Genomic DNA, 21,382 nt, shown 5'->3' on the forward strand with positions numbered 1-21,382 from the left:
TTCCCTTCCCTCCCCTCCGTAGAGCGGGGCCGGGCCGGAGCTGCCCGAGCCTGCAGCGCCATGGCCAGAAAGCGCCGAGCATCGCCGCGGCCCGCGGCCGCCAAAAAGAGGCGCTCCGGGAGGCTGCCAAAGGAGGAGAAGGAGGAGCAGGAGCAGGAGGAGGAGGAGGGTGAGTGCGGTAGGGAGGTCGCGGCGGGCCGGAGCTGCGCCACCGCCGCCTCTCGGGCCGCTCCGGCCGCGGGGTCGGGGACAGCGCACCTCGGGAAGGACGGCACGCCGGGCTGGAGAGCGACTGTTATCGGCTGTGTTATCGGCTGGGTTATCGGCTGTATTATCGGCTGTGTTTGTTATCTGTGGTGGGATCAGTGCCCCAGATCCTGGGCGTTAAACCCGTTTGAGGCGGCCCCGCACGTTGCAAAGGCTGAGCAGCCCGTGCTGCTGGTTGTTTCATCTCGGCCGCGCTCTCCTGAGCAGAGTCACGCCGTGATAAGTTGTTGTGAGTGGCAGGCACGATGCTTGGTTTTCTGCCGACTCCATCGGTAGGACTACAGGAGTCTTTAAGTACTTCTTGTGAGTTACGTAAGTATTTCTCTCCAGATAGTCTCACTGTTCACGTCCTGCCTATTTGTAAACAATGACATCCTCAGCATTGAGAGTGCTCTCGTTCTTCTGAAGCTGCCTCTAATGAAGTCCCTGGAGATGTTGTTTCAGTTTGCCATGGAGATGAAACTCCATCCTTTAACATTAATCTTAATTTCTTTTGTCACGTGCAGATGATTTTGAAGAGAAAAAGCCCAGTATAAAAAAGACCTCAAAAGCTCCAGCTAGGAAAAAGGGAGATGATTGTGATACTGAAGTTTCCAACTCAGCAAAACCTTCCAAACCTTCAAAACGAGAAGAGGCAAAATCACAAGTAAAAGAAAGTAAAAAGAATGCTAGAAATAAAGAGAATTGTATCAAAGAGGAAACATGCAGGTGAATTTTTTTATCGTTCAAGTCTATAAGACCTTTTTGTTATTATTATTTCTTTCTGTGATTTGATTGTCAAATACTCAGTCTGTTGTTACTGATGCAGAGGTCATGCTTGATTTATTTCCCTATTTTTAGTCTTTGATAAACAAGCACCTCTGTTTCCTGATGCTACCACTGTTTTGATGATTTTAACAGTGACTCACTGAAGCATCCTCAGAAGGAGATGAAATTAGAGACAGAATCTCCTGTTAAAAAAGAGATGGATGAAGACAATACTGACAGTGATGATGATGATGATGAAAGTGAAGATGAGTGGGAGGATGTGGAAGGTAACAATTGCATATTTTTTCATGTTAAGCACTTTTTAAGTGCTTGTGATTCTTCAACAGCAGGTGTCCAGCATCCCACAGTTATTTGAAATAACTTAGCACACACGGTGTTATGGAAGATCCAAGAGCTCACAGTTACTGGATGTGTTCTATTTAAACTTGTTTGAACACTTGAGAAGGAAAACATAGGTTTTATCCAATCATCAGTCTTCCCTGGTAATCTATTCCATGGTTACTTATTATTTAATATTTTATTTTACAGAACTTCAGGAACCTGCTACAGATAAGTTAGAAGAAGCTGCTGCTCTTCCATCAGTGGGGCTGCCAAGCAATCCTGTCGAGATAGAGATTGAAACCCCAGAGCAGGCGAAGAAAAGAGAGAGGAGGTAAGAACAGGGAGGTGGTGGAGGGCTGCTAAAGGCTGAAGTTAAAAATACTCCAAGTCTTGACTGTCACTGACTTGCTGTGTTCAGGTGAAAATCTCTACTTGGTACAGACTCAATAGTTGGAGTGATGGAGGGTTGTGGGATGAAGAACAGTTTACACACTGACAGCTCTACCAAAAATCTTCAGTGGAAGTTGGCAGGAATGGAGGAGGCTTTTCAGCTTCCTTGAAAATCAAGTGTATAACTCCATTGTGTTTTACTGTCTCCATTTCCCTGAAGGGACAGCAGGAGATCTCTGCAAGGAGAGCTGTGGGTGAATGACATTGTGTTATTGCAAACCCTTAACAGCCTGTTCACTTAGCCTGTCACTAAACCTTTCCTTAAATGTGCACAGAAGATTCTCTGGGATGGATTCTCTTTGTGAGCTGACCCAGTTCAGGAATCAAGAAAGGCAGGTCCACAGAAATCCCATAACATCCCTTTATTTTGTAATCTTCTGCAGAGAAAAAAGAAAAGCTGAGTTTGAGATGTACCTTCGGAGAATGATGAAACGTTTCAGCAAGGAGGTTCGTGAGGACACACACAAGGTATTTGTCACAGTGAAGCATGGCAGGGAAGAAATTGAGCATAAAGGTGTCTGAACTGATTTGTAATCAAAAGAAACTAATTTTTATAAAATAGTTAGAATGGCTAGAAGTGAAAAAATAAAGAATCTGTAGTCCTGACAGATGCTCATTAAGCTTCCTCTTAAACTGTGAATTGGAAACACCAGTGCCTGTGTTAGTAAAATTCTGACTCAAATAATATGTGAGTAGGATGTATATTTCTCCATAGAGGGATATCTTCTCATTCTGTTGGGATTAAACTGCCAGATGTGTAGAGCAGGAGACACTTGCAAAAACTTCAGTGCTTTGCTGTCTTCTGAAGACAGCACTGAGAGTGCTTGGGAGGCTTCATTGTCACCTCTGTTAAAAGGAGCAGTGAAATATTCTTTGCTTTACCATGGGCAGTAGTTCCAATAAGGAAAATCTCTTGTGAACTCACTTTTAAACTCTTCTCTCTCAGGTTCACTTGCTGTGTTTATTGGCAAATGGTTTCTACAGGAACAGGATCTGCAGCCAGCCAGATCTCCTCGCCATCGCTCTGTCCATCGTCCCCGCACGCTTCACCCAGGTGCCTGCAGGCCAAGTGGGCCTTGTCTACCTTTCCAACTTGGTGAAATGGTAAAACTCCCTTCTGATGGCATGTAGAGCAAGGGTTCAGGGAGAAGGGTAACTGTAACTAGCAAAAGGGTTTTTAAAATTTTGTGTACAAGGGTGAGCGGGGCTGTCCTTTTTAGAGAAGGAGAGGGTGAACTCAAGTTTAAGAAGACAGTCACAAACACTGGATAATAAGCAGGTGTCTTGTATTTCAGGTTTGTTGGAACCTTCACTGTCAATGATGAGCTTTCCACTGAAAAAGGAGAGCCCCTTCAGTCAACACTGGAGAGGAGGTTTGCCATCTATGCTGCACAGGATGAGGAGGAGCTTGTTCATGTAAGAGACTGGGAAGTGCAGGGTTGGTTGGTTGGTTGGTGAGTTCGGATGCTGTGTCATACACAAAGTGTTGGGAGGAGTGGATTTGAAGAAAGCAGATTGGGGACTTAAGTGATTCTGCAGCTTTTTATTTTTATTGTATTTTTATCTCGAGATCTCCTGTGATTAAATGACTCAATTTAAATTGTTTTGCAGATATTTTTAATTATTCTGCGAGCTTTACAACTGCTGTGTCGCCTCGTGCTGTCTTTTCAGCCTATTCCTCTCAAGGAGACAAGACCAAAGGTAGTTTTTGTTGTTTGTGTGGAATAAGGAATAGGTCACTGATTTAGTAGGATTAAAAAAACTTTCTGGCTATTATAGCTTACAGTGAATCACTTACTGCATGAACCAAGGTTCTGTCTACATTGCAGAAAGTGCACATCCTTAATTTTTAATTTTCTTCTTTAAAAAAGCCACTAATTTCTGTGTTTCAGCAAAGATTTCTTAACGTTTCAGTGGGTTTAAATTTCTTTAAAACTTACATGGCAACTCTTGCTGCATGAGTACACCTCTCTGCAGCCTGTTGCCTGAAGTTTTCAAATGAATTGACTGTGTCTGCCAACCTTAGATCTGCATGAACCTTGGGCTGATTTCAGTCTTTTTTTTACCATATTCTTAGCTGTGGTGATAAAAGTGACCTGGCCTGTTTCCCTGCAGGGAAAGAGCTCATCCAAGAGGCTGTCTCACAGCAGCACCTCTGAGGGACAGGAGAGTTTTGCCACAACACCCAAAGCTGTGGCAAAAGCGTGCCCCTGCAAAAAAGCCAAGCAGGATGAGAAATCCTCAGAGAGCAAAGAAAACAACAATGAGCCAAAGAAACCCAAAACTGTCCAGGCCAAAAAGACACAAAAGTCAAAGCTGACTAAAGGTAGCCAGGAGCAGAAGGAATCAAAGAATGAGAGCAGTCCAGCAGAAAAAGATGTGCCAGTCAGGCCCAAGAATGACCGCCGGAGACGAGTGGCCTCCAAAGTGTGTTACAAGGAAGAGAGTGGAAGTGATGAGGGCAGTGCTTCGGACTTTGAGCTTTCAGAGGAGGAGAGTGATGTCTCTGATGAGGATTTTGAAAGTGTCCCTAAGAGGAGGAGAAGCTCACAGGCCTCCCAGAATTTAAAACTGACAGCTGTGAAAAGGTCAAAAACTGAGACTTGTGAAACAAGGCAATTAGAAAATTTGTGTGGAGCTAAGTCAGCAAAAAGTACAACTCCAGCCTTGCCTCAAGCAAAGAAGAAGAGAAACAAAATCATTTCTAGTGATGAGGATGAAGGACAGCAGGAAGTGAGGAAAGCCATGGGCACAGACCAGTGGCTGGAGGTTTTCCTTGAGCCCGAGGACAAGTGGGTTTGTGTAGACTGTGTTCATGGCAATGTGGGCCAGCCCCAGCTGTGCTTTGCACATGCCACAAAGCCACTTTTCTACGTTGTGGGGTTTGACAACGATGGGAGTGTCAGGGATGTGACACAAAGATATGACCCAGTGTGGATGACCTCAACAAGGAAGAGCCGTGTGGACCCAGAGTGGTGGGAAGAGACACTGCAACCCTATGAAAGTCCCTATGTGGAGAGAGACAAGAAGGAAGAAAATGAGGTAAATGGCAGTAGATTGTTCAGGGCATGTAGTGCCAGGAGTCCAGTCCCTGGATCCTCATTCAGGCAAAAAGCATTAGAAGTCTCTTTCCATGAGGAAGGAGATTTGTATTTGAACTTGAAATGTTGAGATTGAATATAAGGGAACATGCAGTGGTAAATTGAAATAATATGAAATGATGGAGGTTGTTCAGACAAGTTTGCATAGCAGAAGTACTGCACAGCTTGTGCTGGAAACTTACTAGTGAAGTTTGTGTAGTGTTTAGCATTACTCTTCTCAGAGATAGTTTTTGAAGTACATAGGTCAGGGTACACATCTAAGTACTTATTTGCAGCAAGAGTGTTTTGGTCTGTTGGCTCCTCTGCTAAGTTTCTGGCATTTTTTTTTCTTTGGTTCATTCTTATTTTCTTACAGAGGGTGGTGAAAAAGTTGTGAAATTACTCTTTTCTGTATAATTCTTACAGTTTCAAGTGAAGCTTCAAGATCAACCTCTACCAACAGCAATTGGAGAGTACAAAAACCACCCTCTCTATGCACTGAAGAGGCACCTCTTGAAATTCCAGGCCATCTATCCTGAGACAGCTGCTGTCTTGGGGTACTGCAGGGGAGAGGCTGTCTACTCCAGGTGAGTGAGTTAAATATCACTTGCATCTGTGATCTCTGTAACTGGAGAGCTAATTTGCATGATGGTATCAGCAGTAGTCTCAGGCCTCATGCATAAGCAGGTGAGGCACTTAGCTGCTCTGACAGCATTTGTGTATCATTAAGATACAGCTTTTTTATTATTCCTAATATAAGTTTATTGTGGATCTGTTAGGGATGACTTGAAAACTCTTACATTTGCTTCTTTCTGGCCTTTTCAGAGACTGTATACACACGCTGCACTCCAGGGACACTTGGCTGAAGCAAGCTCGAGTGGTGAGGATTGGAGAAGTGCCTTACAAGGTAAGGGAGTTTGACTTGTCCTGTGCAATCCATCTGCCCGCTAAAGCTCAAGCTCAGTTCTGTTTTGGTTTTTGTTGTCTTTAGATTTCACATGTGCTTGCATGGTTTGTGGTAGCTGTACTGTCTGTCTGCCTGCTGTGCCTGCAGTTCCTACATCCTGCCCAAAGCCCAGCTTTGTTTTTTTCCCACCCCAAGGGTATCTGGCAGAACTGCTCCCTTTTCACCTTCTCCAGAGGCATCCCAGTGTTTTATGTGCACTGCTGGATCTCTGCCTGTTGCTTACAGGTGCCAAGAGTTGTCATTTATAGGCAATGGATATTGAAGCTAGGAAATAGCATTTCTCCTCTCCCAGAACCTTCTCCTTTGGTGTCCTAGGAAAACCTGAAACCACTGCCAGCTTCTTGTGATGTTCCAGGCCTGGCTGTTGTATTTGCAGATGGTGAAAGGATTTTCCAACCGGGCGAGGAAGGCGCGCCTGGCAGAGCCGGCCAACCGGGACCGGGAGGACCTGGCGCTGTTCGGCCGCTGGCAGACAGAGGAGTATCAGCCTCCCATAGCAGTGGATGGAAAGGTAGCTGGGAAAGCAGAGGGCTGCTGCTAAAGGAAGGGGTTTGTGTGGAGCTCTGGGCTTTGTTGATCCAGAAGTTGTACGTTTCAGACGTGAGATCAGTCAGTAATATCTGGATTCGGGATTAAGAGTTCAGAGGTGAATGTTCACAGGAGGAAATAGGCAAAACTTTACTGAGGCTTTCTCTCACAAGTACTCACTTGAAAGGTTGTGATTGCAGACTGCTAAAGTCAACATTTTGTTGATCTGATCTTCCTAGCCCATGTTTTGCCTTGCTAATTCTCTGCATTACAGCCTGAGTAGCAAAGCTTGGGCAGAGGACATTGCTAGGAGATAACCGTGCAGCTAAAATCTACCTCGTCATGTGAATATTGATTGAGTACTGGAGTGGAATATAGCAGGCCAGGAGGGGAGAGTCCCTGAGTTGCAGCAGGTATTTTCACCTCTCTCCAGAAAGCAGGATTATCACCATCTCTCTTTAATCTTGCCATAACAGGTTCCTCGGAATGAATATGGAAATGTGTATCTCTTCTTGCCATCCATGTTACCTGTGGGCTGTGTGCAGCTAAAACTGCCAAACCTCAACAGAGTGGCACGGAAGTTGAACATTGACTGTGCTCAAGCCATCACTGGATTTGATTTTCATGGAGGCTACTCACACCCAGTGTATGTAAAAGCTGCTTTGTTGCACCTGTCAGATGTTGATGTCCTGCAGAATTTGTGTATCTTGTGTTAAAGGGAACATGGGAGCTGTTGTAGATCCTTTGAGACAGACAGTAGCTTTTGGGCTGGGTCAGCAGACATTTGCTCCCTTTCTTTTGCCTTCTTACAGCTGACAGAGGATTGTGTTCTCCTTCCTAGTACTGATGGCTATGTGGTGTGTGAGGAGTATAAAGAAGTCCTTGTTGCTGCCTGGGAGAATGAACAAGCAGAAATAGAAAAGAAGGAGAAGGAGGTGAGAATTATTTTTGCAGCTTCCTTACTGTTACAAAGTAAATTTCACTGAAAGTGGGCAGTCAAACAGAGTGGGCTGTGTAAGCAACAAGCACGAGGCTTTTTTGATGACAGTTTAAAAATCCTAAAGCTTTCCTATTCTGTGTGCATAGATACATTGAAACTCACAGTAGTAAATTTTTCCCTTTCCCATAACAATCCCCCACAGAAACGTGAGAAAAGAGCTCTGGGGAATTGGAAGCTGCTGACAAAAGGACTTCTCATCAGAGAGAGACTGAAGCAACGCTACTCCATCAAGGTATCCTGCATTTCTATTAGTAATTTCTTTTTCTACAGGTTATTTTAACTGTAGAATAAAATTCCCAGACTGTAGTTGCTCAAAAGTCTTCAGCTAGTCAAAAAAGCTGGGCCAGAAGTTCAGTGTGGTCATCATGTTCATCAGAGATTTGTTACTGTTTAAAAAGGAATGAATGCTTTTAATTTTATTACTGTTTTCTGTTTTGTCTTGCATCTTCCTAGATTTATTCCTCTAAGCTAAGCATGTAGCTAACAGATGGAGAGTAGGGCACTTTTTCTTTTAGCTAGATGTTTTAGTTCTTAAATTTTTTGCAAGAAGATGAAAAGCCTGATCTTTTAAAAACAGATTGGTTTTACTCTTCTGTTGTCAAAAATGCTTGTGTTGCAAGAATGTTTAGTGATGAGAAATATAAGCACTTTGGGTGGAAAGTCCAAACCAGAGCAACCAACGTCTTGTAAGGCCACTCATTGTCACTGTGACCAAAGACAAGCCCTTTTAGAAAGGGGCAGTTACAAGTGATTTTTAGAGTGACTTTCTGATTTTCACACCTGTTTTTTCCAGACTGAGCCATCAGCACCTGAGACAGAGAAAGGAGGGGGATTCTCCTCTGATGAAGAAGGAGCTCCGAGCTCAGAGAGCACAGTGGGGAACACAGCCATGTATTGGCCCCAGAACCGCCAGCTGGAGAAACAAGAAGAGATAAAAACCAAAAAGAGCAAGCGAGAAAAGAGAGGAGAAGCAGCTCAGTTGTTCCCTTTTGAGAAATTGTGATCACAAGCTTTTCTTTGGTGTTCTCAGGTGCAGGAAACATAGTCATTATAAAAGTATCCTTTACCAGTTAGGGCCTTGGGCTCTTCCTCTGCACTTGTATTTCTGAGCAGGCAGGGACCAACCTAATTCAGTGTCCAGTTTCCTTTGAGATCACAGGTATCACTTGGGTATCAGATTCTTCCTTTTGTCCTTGGACCTTGCACCTCCCAAGATCACTTTGCTTTGTTGGGGTTTTTGCTCTCTTTTGTATCACTCAGCACTAATAGTTGAGTTTCCTGAGGCACTCCTGTCATCAACAGTCTCATTTCCCATTTTTCTTGTTTTCATTTTTCCTGCTTGCTCAGAACTGAAGCATCCAGCTGCTTTTTATGTCTGCAGAGAGGTGGCCAAAGGAATGCTGATGCCTGCTTTGATCCATAGCTTACCCAAATCAGTGGTGAGGTAGAGTTCTGGCCTGTCTCAAGGGGGAAACACTTCCTTTGAGGTCTAAAACAAACCCCAAAAATCAGAATATGGAAGAATTAGTATTTTCTAAAGAGTATTGCATTTTGTAATGTAAGTTTGGCTTTTGAGCCATCTTTATTTGCTCTCAGAAATCTTGTGCTGTGGAAGGGAGAAGCCCTGTCCTTATTACCAGCTTAGGCTTCAATATGTCTTCTTAAGCAATGTGAATATATATATATTTGCTTCTGTTGCTTATCAAGATCCTTTTCTGGAGCAAAACACATAAAACTGGCTAAATCTCACTGATGGAACAAAATTCACTAGAACCACAGAATTCTTGCGATCCAGTACCATAGCATTAAAAATCTGTTGAGAGAGGAATATTAAATCTACATAAGCTTTTATTGCACTTTTGTAGTAGAAATACTGATCTGTCTTTGGCAGTATGTATCTAAAGACCACTGACACAGTCTCTTCAAAAATGGAGGGAAAAATAATTTAGACATTGTCACAGAGTAGGAGATGTAAGAAAATGGCTTTCATGTAACTATGTTCAGAAGAAAATCTATTTTTGTACTGTATTTGTAGATCAAAATAAAGTTTGAAAGAAATAGTATGTTGTCTGTTTTTGGAATACACAGGTAACTCCCAGTTTCCTTAAAATACAAGGGGCTGTAACAGTCAGGTTGAACCATTATATTTTTCCAATTATCTTAGAGAGGCAAGGAAGTGACTTGACTTCTTTGGTCAGTAATGGGGAATAAATCCATGTCAGGCTGGCAGCAGTACACAGACCAGAGAGCAGCTTCCCAAACCAGAAATATCTGCAGGAAAATAAAACCCAACAATAGGAAACTAGTTCTTGTGGAAGCTACAAACTACCTGGACGTTACATTATTCCTGGATATAAAACATGCAATACTTGAATTTAGTAAAAAAACCTACAGACCAACCTTTGGAAAACAGTATTTTATTAAATATACAAAAGCTCAGCACTTCAGTAGAAAATTGTCACTTCATTTCCAATAAGTAATGCTGGTCAGTATTCTGCATCATGGGCAAAACAGCAGCAGTTCAAGAACAGCTTCTCTCCCCTGTGGAGCACAGTTCCTGACTGCTGGAGCATGAGCAGGTGTTCTGAGCAGCACCACTGCCACACACCAGGCCAGCTCCTGTACCTGCCCTTTCACTCCCTGCTCGTTTTACCAAGACAGAGCTGGGAGACCAAACTGACTATTCAAATACCAAAAGAATGAAAGTAATTAGGACTAAAAAAAGTCATTACAAATTCTCAAAACATTTATGATTTCTAACTCAGATTTCTATTTCAATATCATTTCTAGCAAATGTTTACTTCTGTGTATGTTCAAGTCAAATTCCTTTGGTACAGAGAACACTCCTCTGATGGTCATAAGTAGATGTCATAATAGAAAACATTACTTTTGTACTGAACTGTGTATATTTACAAAAACTCCAAAACAGTAGTGTAGGGGGCTCCATCTGGAAGCCAGACTCTAGTTTGCTGGAGAGACTTTAGGGTGTCTCTAACCTCAAGTACTGGTTACAGCAGATAAACATGAGCCATCACAACACTACAAAGCATTCCTCTAACAAGATACAAAACTACCAATTTAGGCTACTAAAATCTATGAAAACTAATAAGGCAAAAATGTTTCCATTACTTAATTTCACAGAGTATGTTCATTGTCCTTACTAAGTGAAATTAAAGAAAGGAACAGTATACACAGCAAAAAAAACCCCAACTATTTTAGACTACACATTCAGTTATAAAAGTCAATGTTGTTCCAAGGCAGTAGGTTTTTTATTTACATGTGAATGACCTGTGAGTACCCCTTTAAGTGCAATTTGAAGTGAATTTTTTGAAACAGTTCTGATATAGTCCAGGCTATCATTTTGGATGCTTAACCAAAGCCAAGTTCAGACACTTAAAACATGGGGGAAATCAATGTGTCCTGATAAATCTGCACTACCTCAGAGCACTGCTAACCTGGCCACTCATTGCATCAATGACTTTGAAAATCCTCAGTCCAAAAGCAGAGTTTACATGAGTATTCTGTGAAATTCACCTAAGCTATGTTTTCCCTTTGAACACATGCACTGTCAAACACACCAGCCAAAGGAGTGTTCCTGACTGTGCAAACCAGGAAAGGCAGCAGAGGGAGGGTTTGTCAGAGGCAGGCAGGCACATGCATTTCCCAAGGACATGTAACCAGAGTCCATGGGATGCGGCTGGCACTTTCTCCCAAATACACAAGGCGCCCCACACAGCAAGGACTTGCCAGTTCTCAAATCAGGGGGAATTACTAAGCAGTAAGAGGTATAAATCTGCTTGTTCACTAACTTACCATCAATACCCACACCTAAAATGCTTTTTTCCCCAAAGCTGGTGTCACTGACTTCCCACAAACAGCATCCTATAGTCCTGTGGATAACATGTACCAATAATCCCACCCAAGCCCCCTCCCCAGCTTTCAGTGCTCGCTGCTGAGCTGTGATTTGCTGTAAGCTTGCTGCAGGAACCAGGCAGAAATGCACTTGGGAAGGTTCTAACCAGGACTCAGCTCAAGACCACAGCACCTCCTTGTCACTGCTGCTTCTTGGGCAGAACACGGGTCCTGGCCACCAGGATGGGGACAGCAGAGAGCAGCATCAGGAGCAGGGCCCAGAGCGGGCGGTAGAAGAGCCAGCCCACGGAGATGGTCAGCAGGGACAGCGAGCTGGCCACACACACTGCAAACACCTTCAGGCCAACGCTCACCAGCTCCCTCACCACGGGAAACCAGTCCACTGCAGGGAGAATGAAACATGGCATGCAGCAGTTGGCAAGGTGAGTTTAAAAAGAAGTCTGATTCATGCCTAGGATGTGCACCCTAACAGCTGAAATCACAAGACAGACTCAAATTATTTATCCAGACTGGATTAGGCACTTCAGCAGAGCATCATCAAGACACTTGATCATTAAGCAACAGCTAAACATATAAGGCAATGCTATCCTCATCTCTTACACAGTAAGTAATCCAAAATGAAGTCTGAAGATTTGTCCAAGGCTTGAGAGGCAGAGGAGACAGACAACCCTGCAGCTATAGAGCAAGTCTAGCGCAAATGGTACAAGCTGCTAGTACAAGAATTCCTTTCTGGCAATAATAAATTTTGGAGCAGCATGTATATGGATAAATAAATCAGAAAAAAAAAAAAAGGTTCACATCTACAAAGTGAATGATATCTTTGATGTCTGAAGTTTATGCAAGTTTGAGGCATTGTTCTTCTGGTTTTACTCCAGCATTTTCTATATTGAAAGAATAAACAAAAACTTTTTTTGCTGTTTGTTTACAATAGCGTAGAATAACCAGACACAAAAACATATTTCAATACAACTGCTGATTAGGACTTGTTGGGGAGACCAGTTGTGTGTGGGTGCAGAAAGTATTTGTACTGCAGCACCTTGAGTTAGATTTGAAAGAATCAGCCCAACACATGCCTCAGCTTTTTATTTTGGTAAGTACTGGGCTGGGATCTTCTGAGACTGGTAAAAGTTATTTGTGTGGGGTTTTGGTAATGTTCACAAAGCATCCACTTGGTTTTGTGGTCCTGTTTACCTGCAGTGACTTTTCAGATCAAACAAAATCTGAGTTCAAAACAGATTTCTCCTGATCTCCAAATGAATTAACTCCCTAGAGGCCATGATCTTGTTCCTAGATCATTTTACCAGTCTGTGAAAAACTTACCTAATGTGTAAAAGATCCTGGTCATCAAGCTGATACCCACAAACATTGAGAGCCAGCCAGCTGCACGGAGGGCCCAGGTCTTCATGGTGTTACCCTCCTGCTCCTTCTGAAACACCTCCTGAAAGCAAACACCACCACACGCAGCCTATTTCTTGTTCTTTTTCAAGATCCTCTTAATTCCACTACATTATGAGCCAAGAAGAGCTAAGAGCATTTTAGGAGTACAATTTCTCTTGCAGAAAATACATTGCAGCTCATTCTGCAAGGTCTGTGCAGTATGGCAGTACACTGCAATAGACTGAACAGTGCAGCATGGGGGAAACTGGCACTTCTCATAATTAAAACAACCTAAAAAGCACCATTCAACACAGGCAGAAAGCACCCAGGTATTGCTGAAATTGGACACATTCTCCTTCCTGTGGAAAATAAGACACTAATAAGTAACTGTCATAAGGAAGGAAGAGTCTGACTTCACTCTGAAGGAAGAGAGAAGAGGCAATAATATCCACTGATGGCTGAGGGAAAGGTGTGAAAGAGAGCAAGCTGGATACAGGGAAGAAACCTAAAAGGTATGTGTGCATTTCATGAGGCAAAGTAAAACATCTCTTTGCACAAAATCTGATTAAGATTCTTTTCAAGATGGGCTGTGTGATCCTCTGGCTCAACAAAATGTTCACATGAAGATGGCTGGGACATTAGAAAGCACTAAATGGTAAGAGATGTGTAAGACTGACTGACTATTTGCACATACAAGTACTCAATGTATTATTTATTTGTAACCAGTTCATTTTCAATGAAACAGAATTCTGTCTAATGAAGATTTGGAGCTTACAGCAGAAGGTTGATTCTGCTGCTACTCTTTCAAGTCAGAACAAAGGTTTTCTAACTGCTTTTGGGAGCACCTGTAAACTCCTGACATCTGCTTTTCTTTGCAGCAGGGCATGGAACAATCATTAACGGAAACAAACCTACTAAAAGAAGTAAATGAATCACCAAATTGCTGGAGCATGCAGGATTTATTGAAGCATAATGCTCTGCCTGAAGGTTCTTTCTCAGCCAGAACAGTAATAAACATTTCAAACAAGCCTAAACTCCTGTTATTAGGAGCTGAAGAGAGAATAACTCTAATGGTTTATTTAACTAAACCCTGATTTTTACTATTTTTACATGTGACCTGTTCAAAAGCATGTGCTTTCATGTGTATGTGGGAAACAATCAAGGAGCAAATAAAAACAAAATGAGAGGGCACAGAAACAATCTTTCAAGAAAACAGCCAGAATGTGCAGAAACCTGGAAGCAAACACAGGCTACAACCTGTTGTCCAAGAAAGAGACAGAGAAGCCAATGTTTATATGAGTATCTCCTCCTCTGGAGCAGGTCTGAAGGAGAGTAAGAGCTTCATCTTCTGCTGCTTCTGCACTACCACCTCAAGTTTTAACCCCTCACTAGAAGAATGTGGTATCTCACCTCCACAGAGAGGTCCCCAGGGTACAGAATCTCCAGAACATCTCCAGACTTGGTATGATATGGAACCAGCTGATCACCTCGCTGCCGAGCAATCACAGTCACCTTGGCAGAGAGGGAAAAATATTTACTGGTTTCTGAGGTGGGAACAGAGTTGCAAAATACAGAAACAGCTGAAGACTCACCCTGTCAGCAGAGCCCAAATGGGGATCATCTTCACTCAGACCTGCATAGAAGAAAGAGACACGAAGGTCTCCCACCTACAAACAAGAGAAGATTGGAAGTCAAGAAAGATTGTTTTACAAAGGGGAATCACAGGAAAGACAACTGAGCACAGGAACATCCTTTATTTATCAAGACTTTTTCTGAACATTTATGTCAAGCAAGAGATAGCCAGAATGATTTCCAAGCTGTCCTTTTTTCAGGGCTAGCTGGCCACTGAAACATGAGAGCTGAAATGTTGTTTTGTAATATCCCCTCTGATTAAGCTGCAGGAGCACATGATATGCTTTGTTCATCCCTCATCATTCCATCTTTTGGCAAAACAGGGCAGGCAGCACAATGTGACAACAAGTTGTTTGTACTCCTCAATCCAGCAAGGCTGAGGTGGAACCCACCTCCCAGCACCATCCCTAAAAGCACAGCAGACTCATGAAAACAGAGTATAAAGAAGTGAACTGGAAGCTTTCTGCAAGAGAAGCACTCATTCCCTAGGGCTGCACTAAGGGAGTCATCCTATGTGATGGTCTGCACTCCATTTTCTATACATTTCAACAGAAATAAGACATGCCCCAATTTCTTTTTCACACACAGGTAATCACTGCTTTAGTTTATCTTTCCCATCTTACCTCTGGACGCCTGGGGTTGTCACTGTGATAGAAATAATTTTCTCTTCGGGTAACATCAGCATGGGGATCCTCCAGGTGTGACAAGCTCAGCTGCTTGAAATCATCAATTCTATCCACGAGACCTAAGCAGAACAAAGCACCAAGCTGAGGCCCAGTGTCTAACCTGGAATGGCCAATTTGCTGGCTGGCTTCCTGATTATCACTTGACATGACAGCTATTGTGGAAAGAACCAAAGTCCACTGCTGATGCAACAGCAGACACAAAGCCAGTACAAAACAACCCTTACCCTTGGAAAGAACAAAGCTGCCAACCTGGACGTTAGGAGAAACAGCAGTGAAAGACTCCACAGCCATGGCACTGAGGAACAGAGAGAGTCCCTGATTAGTCCCAGAATTATGATCAAACTCTTGATTTGCAGTATGTAACATATAGAACAGAAAAGGTACTGTGGTAAATATCAGGAGAAACTCAAAGAGCTAAATGACTGTCATGATGTGAAAACAAATCCATCAAGAGACTGTCTAGACTGTATACTGCTGGAGCCATAAAAATAAGTTAAGGCATCACTCTTGGAGCTGCTCTAAGTTCTTTATGCCTTCATTCTCCCAACTACCAAAAGAGCAGCAGTTTCCATTTACTGTATTCTGTTATGAAATCAGTCATTTAGCTTTCATATTTGCTCAGATCCAGTGACAGAGTTCAGGGGGATTGTGCCAGATGGTGCCTCACCTCGGGTTTTTGTGTCCAATTTCTCGATCAAAGTTTCTGCTGTTCACAACTTCTGATTTCCACTCTGTATCTACACAGAATGATAAGGTTGAGTAAAGGACACTCAGATCTCAGTTACTGAAGACACCTCTCAATCATTTAGTTCTAGGTTACACTTTTAGTAATACTGTTGACATCAATGTCTGTCATTGTACTGATACACAAATCCCTCCCTCTAGCATGTTAGCAGGGAATGGCAGAATTTAGGGTGAAAAAAGGTATTTTTGGGATTAAATTGTAACTCAACTTTGCTCAGCTTTTTTTTTTTTTTTGGCATCTTCCATGATCAGGCTTTGATTCCTGGCTCCGCTCTTTGGGAATAAACTGGCTTTGTGATAACAAGGAGCAGGGGGCAAAGGGAGAGGAGTCTGGAGTGAACTTGAGCCCAGGAAAGGTTGAGTCCAAATGTGATTTGCCAATACACATGTCAGTAATTAAATATTTATTTTTATTGATCATAAAATTTCCCTAAGGAGAGTCTGTTTGTAATTGGAAACCCATCTCCTTATATTTCTTTCAACCTGTCCTTCACTCCTGTTATTCCCAATTTCTTGCCCAGTCCTGCTGAGGGGAGAGTAATCAAGCAGCTGTGTGGGTCCATGGCTGGCATACATAGACATTTTTGGGACAGAATCCATCAATCTTGAGAGGACAGCTGATTTTTTAGATGGCATTTCTTCTTGTTCCCTATCACTGCGAGCCTGTTTTTCATGGCTCACAACCAGCAGCTTTGCCCCTCATGTACCTCCATGGCACAGGGTCCCCATGCTTCACTCAGCTGAGCAGTTTTATATGATCACACCCAGAAACTGCTGCACGCCCACGCTACACATCCATGTGCTTTGATCAGAGCTAAATGAAGCACAGAGACCAATCTCCAAACACACAATGACTCAGAGTGCTTTTCTGCCACTGGGTAGATCAGAACAATGCACTCAGCTCTGCTCCTGCCAAAAAAGCACTTGGCAAAAGCCACAGGGCACATCAGAAGGTGCTGGTGGTTTTCACTGGCTGGTATCAACATCTAAACAGGTTCTCAACAGGCTCCCTTACAGGCTGGGCTAACCTGCTTTTCCCTGTCTATTCTCCTCTGCTCACAGCTGACATATTCCCAATTACTCCGTGTCTGAAGTGTAATCTTAGGTAGAGCTTCAAACATGCTCCCATTACTGGTCATTGAGGGCCTTATGGGCCCTATTTCTGAAGCATCCTATCCCTGGATGTTCTTCTGAACTTTTAGGGGTTTCAAAGCAAGACTCAGATTTTCTGTAGCCCTTGCTTGCTGACAACACATCTCCTTTCACCTCGGTTACCTCAGGGAATAAAAATCAAAATACACACACAAACAAAAGCTCAAAGTTACATGCATAAAAGGGACTTTCTGTTGATCAACTTACTGTATGAATACTTTGTCTCTTTCTTAATCTCACCATCCTCCTCATATTCCCTGCAGAGAAAAAGGGCTGGGATGAGAACCAAACCAGTGCACACACACCCCTGCTCAGGGCAGAACACACTTCACCAATGAAATGCACAGACAGATCTCTGGCAACACAGACTTTTACATCATCTAACTCTTCTCTGAACTACCTGTTCTGAAGACAGAGATTTTTCTGTACCAGGAGAAAACTGTACGCAAATGCTCAACAGCCACAGCCTTTTTATTCCCTTATTTTGTACAAGGAGGTGCTAACTAGATTGATGAGGAACAACCACAATTAAATACAGTGAGATAAACTGGCCAAATCAAGTCTCTAACAGATGCTGCACCATAAGCATGCTAAAACTGAGAAATCATTTTTCACACCTTCACTACCTCTGGCCTTTTTTTTATATGACATGAAAGACATTTGGAATATAAATTCTGTGCAGTCACACCTACATAATACATACTAGCATCAGTGGAATATTAGCAATAGCAAGAAGGTTTTCCCTATTTGGGTTGCAACTATTAGCAGAGCACTTTAATTTCTCAAGGAAATTAAAGTGATTCTCTAAATGAAAAAAAAATCCAAGAGCTCTAGAATTCTCTTGCTATGAAGAGGGTTTTTTTAATTTGGATTTTATTTTTCCCTTTGCTATAAGGAAAGAAAAAATTGTGATAGGATCCTGGTAACACAACAGCCTCAAACTACTTTTAAAGATTACTTTCACTTACTTTGAGTCTTCATATTCAACCCACTGGTACATTTCCACATTACGCTTAAGTTTGACAGCTTGGATGGAGAGCCCATAGCTGGGGTCAAACAAAGGCTGTGCAAAAATTAAAGAAAACACAAGTGAGTCTAAATGCTGTACCTCACAGCCTCAAACACTGTACTTTTCCTACTGAAACTATTTACATATCTCACTGTTAATATTTACATATCTCACTGTTACTATTTACATATCTCACAGCTAGCACTATCTCACACACAGGTGAACACAGTATAAATGTTTGAAAGACAAAAAGGAATGTCTCTGGCAAATGTGACCTGAAGAATCATAATCAAAAGTTATTGTCATAGTGAAGAATGAAACTAGAACTGCTGACTATGGGTTTACAGTTCTCAGTGTTTAAACCAGGACATTCTGTTTTGCTGGAAGGTGCTGAGTTACCTTCAGCAATGTCCATGGTGAACCCTGGAAAATGTTACCACGACTGAAAAGTAAAAACTTACAGAGCTCCTGTGCTGCAAGAGCCTGAAGACTCAACAATATCATAACACACAACAGGTTCCCTACACAAATGGCAATTGAAATTATCCATGAAAGGCAGCTTGAGGGTAAACACAGCTAGAACTTGGCTTGAAGAAGGGAGTGCAAGGCCATTCAGCATCTCCCTGATTCCAGGCCAAGAACCAGAGCTTGAGTGGTAGCTGCCAATGCATAGAGGAGGAGAAAATCCATGTTTTTTTCCTGGATATCAAACAAAACTTTAATTGGCGAAGACTTTTCCTTCCCTCCAAGTTTGAAATACTTGTATCTTCAAGATTCTATTTTATTTACCTTAGATGTACTCAGAGCTCCAGCCAAGTGCACCAATCTCCCCTCATTCTGCTGAGAGATGCTGTGGATGCTGTCAAGAGGGACCACAAGAGAAAGCCCCTCATCAAGAGACCTGGCTGTCCTTAAAGCTCGTCCCTGCAACAAAGAAAACAGAAATCAGCTTGTGGAGAATCAACATCACAGCAGCATTTTGTGAACAAGGTTAGCAGACAAGTGAACTGATGACCACAAGGAATGCTTGTATATTCAGCCCAAGGCATATTTTGGAAACAAACCTCTACTTCTCCATTCTTTGTCTGAGCCAGTTTGGGGCAGTACTTCTCAGCCAGGCAGCAGGACCACTAACACCAACTAAGCTTCTCAAACAGACCCAAATTCCTCCTACATGAATCCAAACTTACTGCTCTGCAGCTCTTACCTTGTTCATCATTGCTGCATAACTGCAAAAATGATACAAATTACAGTTAATTTTCCACACAGCTATATTGGCTCCTTGGGAAAAGTTTTCCCTGCCTCACCATCATATCCTGATGTGCTTTTTTTCTGCAAAGTCATCAAAATTTGGAGTAGTTATTTTTCCTCTTGTAGAGGTATGAAAAGAAGTCTCTAAGTGAAAATCCACAGAATTCTGCTCTCCACTCAAAAATTACTAAAACAAGTATGTTTTCAATGGTAGGGTCTTAAGATTCCTGGCTTACTTTTTTTTTTTATTGTATCTAAAACCAAGAAATAATACTGAGAAAAAACAAATAAATAACTACTCCAATTTTGCAACATGGGGTATGAATTTCTTTAAAGTAATTATAACACCACTAGAAATGAGGACCTTTTGTTATCTCAAGAAAAAAAGAGGGCTGGCTCATGCAACCCTCTTAGCACAGGCTGTTTCATCATCAGTTTACAAGCTTTGGAGCTTATCTCTATCACACACTGCTACTGTCTCTGCCTAGTTCCAGAGCAATACTACCTGTGGCCTGTGATTTCACTTTTCTGTTATATCCCGAGCATAAGCACCAGGTCCCCAGACCAAACCTCCTCTTCTCGTGGGTCAAGTAATAATGCTGTGCACAAACACTGACAGTATTGCACTTACTTCATTGGTAAAAAGAACGTAGAAAGCCAGAAGAAACGTCACAAGTCCAATCAACATGCCTCCAGAGGTCTCACTGAGCCGCTCCAGGAACCCTGGTTTGGGCTCACTTGTGACTTTAACATGCTCTTTTCTGCTGCTGCCTGGGTCAGAGAACTGTTGAAAATAAACCAAAAGTGCAATATTGGTGTGAAAGGGGAAAGCATTCCGTTTCAAAACAAGTCTTCCAGCTTTGTTAGCACTGCTGTCCTACAGCCCAGAACCCCTTGCCTTGGACCAAAACTTTCCCACACTGACTAAATGCCTTACCACACTTTTGATACCAGAAACATATTCAATAAATAAAACTCCAGCCTGCTAGAAAAAAACCTCAATTTCTATTATAGTGGTTCTACATGTTCAAGCTTTCTTCGGTCTGCCTCCAGGTTCTGTATTTGGAGTCCACGCCCTGCATTCAGGCCATGGCAAAATGAGTAATAGCCCTGAATTCCTGACCAGCTAAAACACTGCTATAAATAACAAATTATGATTCACCTCGCCAGTAAAAAAAGTGCCTGCACAGTCTAAAATAATTATATCCAGGGTAACAATAACTCATAACAAGGCACAGGGCTAACATGAGAGCCCAGGGGTTTATCTGTGCATACACAGCTTGTGGGGATTTACCAAATCCAACGCAGCCAAGGCAGGGCATGGCACTCCTCTGTGCACGGAAAATCACGCTACGAAAAGCCAGTGTGCATAGAGGAGACAGAGAAGTCCTGAAATTTTATTCGAATAGAGGGAGAGTCCACCTGGGGTTTTCTCTCTCGAGGTTTCGGAGGGCACAGCCTCCTTTCATCCTGAGCTCCTAGCCGCATATTGCCCTTTTCCTTTACCCACTGGCTACTCAAAAGGTAGACAGAGCCTTCCCGAACCGCCTCCCACATATCCCCCAATTTGAACCTACTGTTTTACCCCAAAGTTCGGAAGTTCAGGCTTGTGCAGAGCCACTTTCTGTGTCAGGAGCCAAGCTGTCTCAGCTCGGCAACCAACCTGCTGCCCAAAGTCAGTAGGCACTAAGACCCATTTCAAAGACATTAACACCCACACCTTCACCCATCGAGTTTTTAGTAAATTAGCACACACCGTCCCTCTCATCTAGCTCATTTGGAGATGCCTGGCGGGCTGCGACCGGCACAGGGCCCTGGCCGCAGCCCGGGCACATCGGGGGCGAGCGGGCCAAGCCGGGCGGACACCACACGGAGCAGCGGCGAGGCCGGAGCGAGCAGCACTTACATTCCTCGACATCCTGAGCCTCTCACTCCCCCTGGAACCTCAACTCAGAGACCGCCAGAGCCGCGCACCGCCAGCCTCGCCCTCATCCGCCTCAGGGCTCCCCCGCCCCCGAGCCGCTCCCCGCCCGCAGCGGCGCACGCCGGGACGCGTAGTTCCCGCCGCGGCGGGCAAGCCCTTCCTTCCTCCTTCCCTTCCCGCCTCCCTGTCTCTCCGCCCTGCGGCCGGGCGCGGGGCAGGCGGGAGCTGTAGTGCGGCGGGGCCGGGCCTGGCGGAGCCCCGTGGCCGGCAGGAGGTGCGTCAGCGGCCGCCTCGGGGCCGGGAAGGCGCTTCCGGAGGCGGGAGGTCGCGGCGTGGAGCGGCGGCGCGGCGCT

The 21,382-nt window shown here is 43.5% G+C and overlaps 2 protein-coding genes across 3 annotated transcripts; one reads left to right on the forward strand and one right to left on the reverse strand.

Moving 5' to 3' along the window:
* Window positions 1-30: 30 nt before the first annotated feature.
* XPC (XPC complex subunit, DNA damage recognition and repair factor) lies at window positions 31-10,585 on the forward strand. 2 transcript variants are annotated; one of them, XM_058031681.1, is made up of 16 exons: window positions 31-169; window positions 774-975; window positions 1,168-1,301; window positions 1,564-1,687; window positions 2,190-2,274; window positions 2,753-2,910; window positions 3,102-3,222; window positions 3,418-3,507; window positions 3,922-4,848; window positions 5,313-5,473; window positions 5,712-5,793; window positions 6,230-6,364; window positions 6,858-7,027; window positions 7,223-7,316; window positions 7,524-7,613; window positions 8,175-10,585. In XM_058031681.1, the coding sequence occupies exons 1-16, from the start codon at window positions 61-63 to the stop codon at window positions 8,382-8,384; spliced, it is 2,892 nt and encodes a 963-aa protein (XP_057887664.1). In that variant the 5' UTR covers window positions 31-60; the 3' UTR covers window positions 8,385-10,585. The 2 variants fall into 2 exon arrangements, with proteins under 2 accessions (XP_057887664.1, XP_057887665.1); XM_058031682.1 differs by lacking the exons at window positions 7,524-7,613; window positions 8,175-10,585 and having other exon boundaries at window positions 7,194-7,281.
* On the reverse strand, window positions 9,783-21,300 carry TMEM43 (transmembrane protein 43). Its single transcript, XM_058031684.1, has 12 exons — window positions 21,012-21,300; window positions 19,737-19,889; window positions 18,644-18,778; window positions 17,814-17,908; window positions 17,053-17,102; window positions 15,617-15,686; window positions 15,174-15,244; window positions 14,887-15,008; window positions 14,224-14,298; window positions 14,042-14,143; window positions 12,575-12,692; window positions 9,783-11,636 (listed from the first exon to the last, which is right to left on the reverse strand). The coding sequence occupies exons 1-12, from the start codon at window positions 21,021-21,023 to the stop codon at window positions 11,434-11,436; spliced, it is 1,206 nt and encodes a 401-aa protein (XP_057887667.1). The 5' UTR covers window positions 21,024-21,300; the 3' UTR covers window positions 9,783-11,433.
* Window positions 21,301-21,382: the final 82 nt, after the last annotated feature.

This window comes from Melospiza georgiana, chromosome 11 (assembly GCF_028018845.1).
Source record: "Melospiza georgiana isolate bMelGeo1 chromosome 11, bMelGeo1.pri, whole genome shotgun sequence".
NCBI lineage: Eukaryota > Metazoa > Chordata > Aves > Passeriformes > Passerellidae > Melospiza > Melospiza georgiana.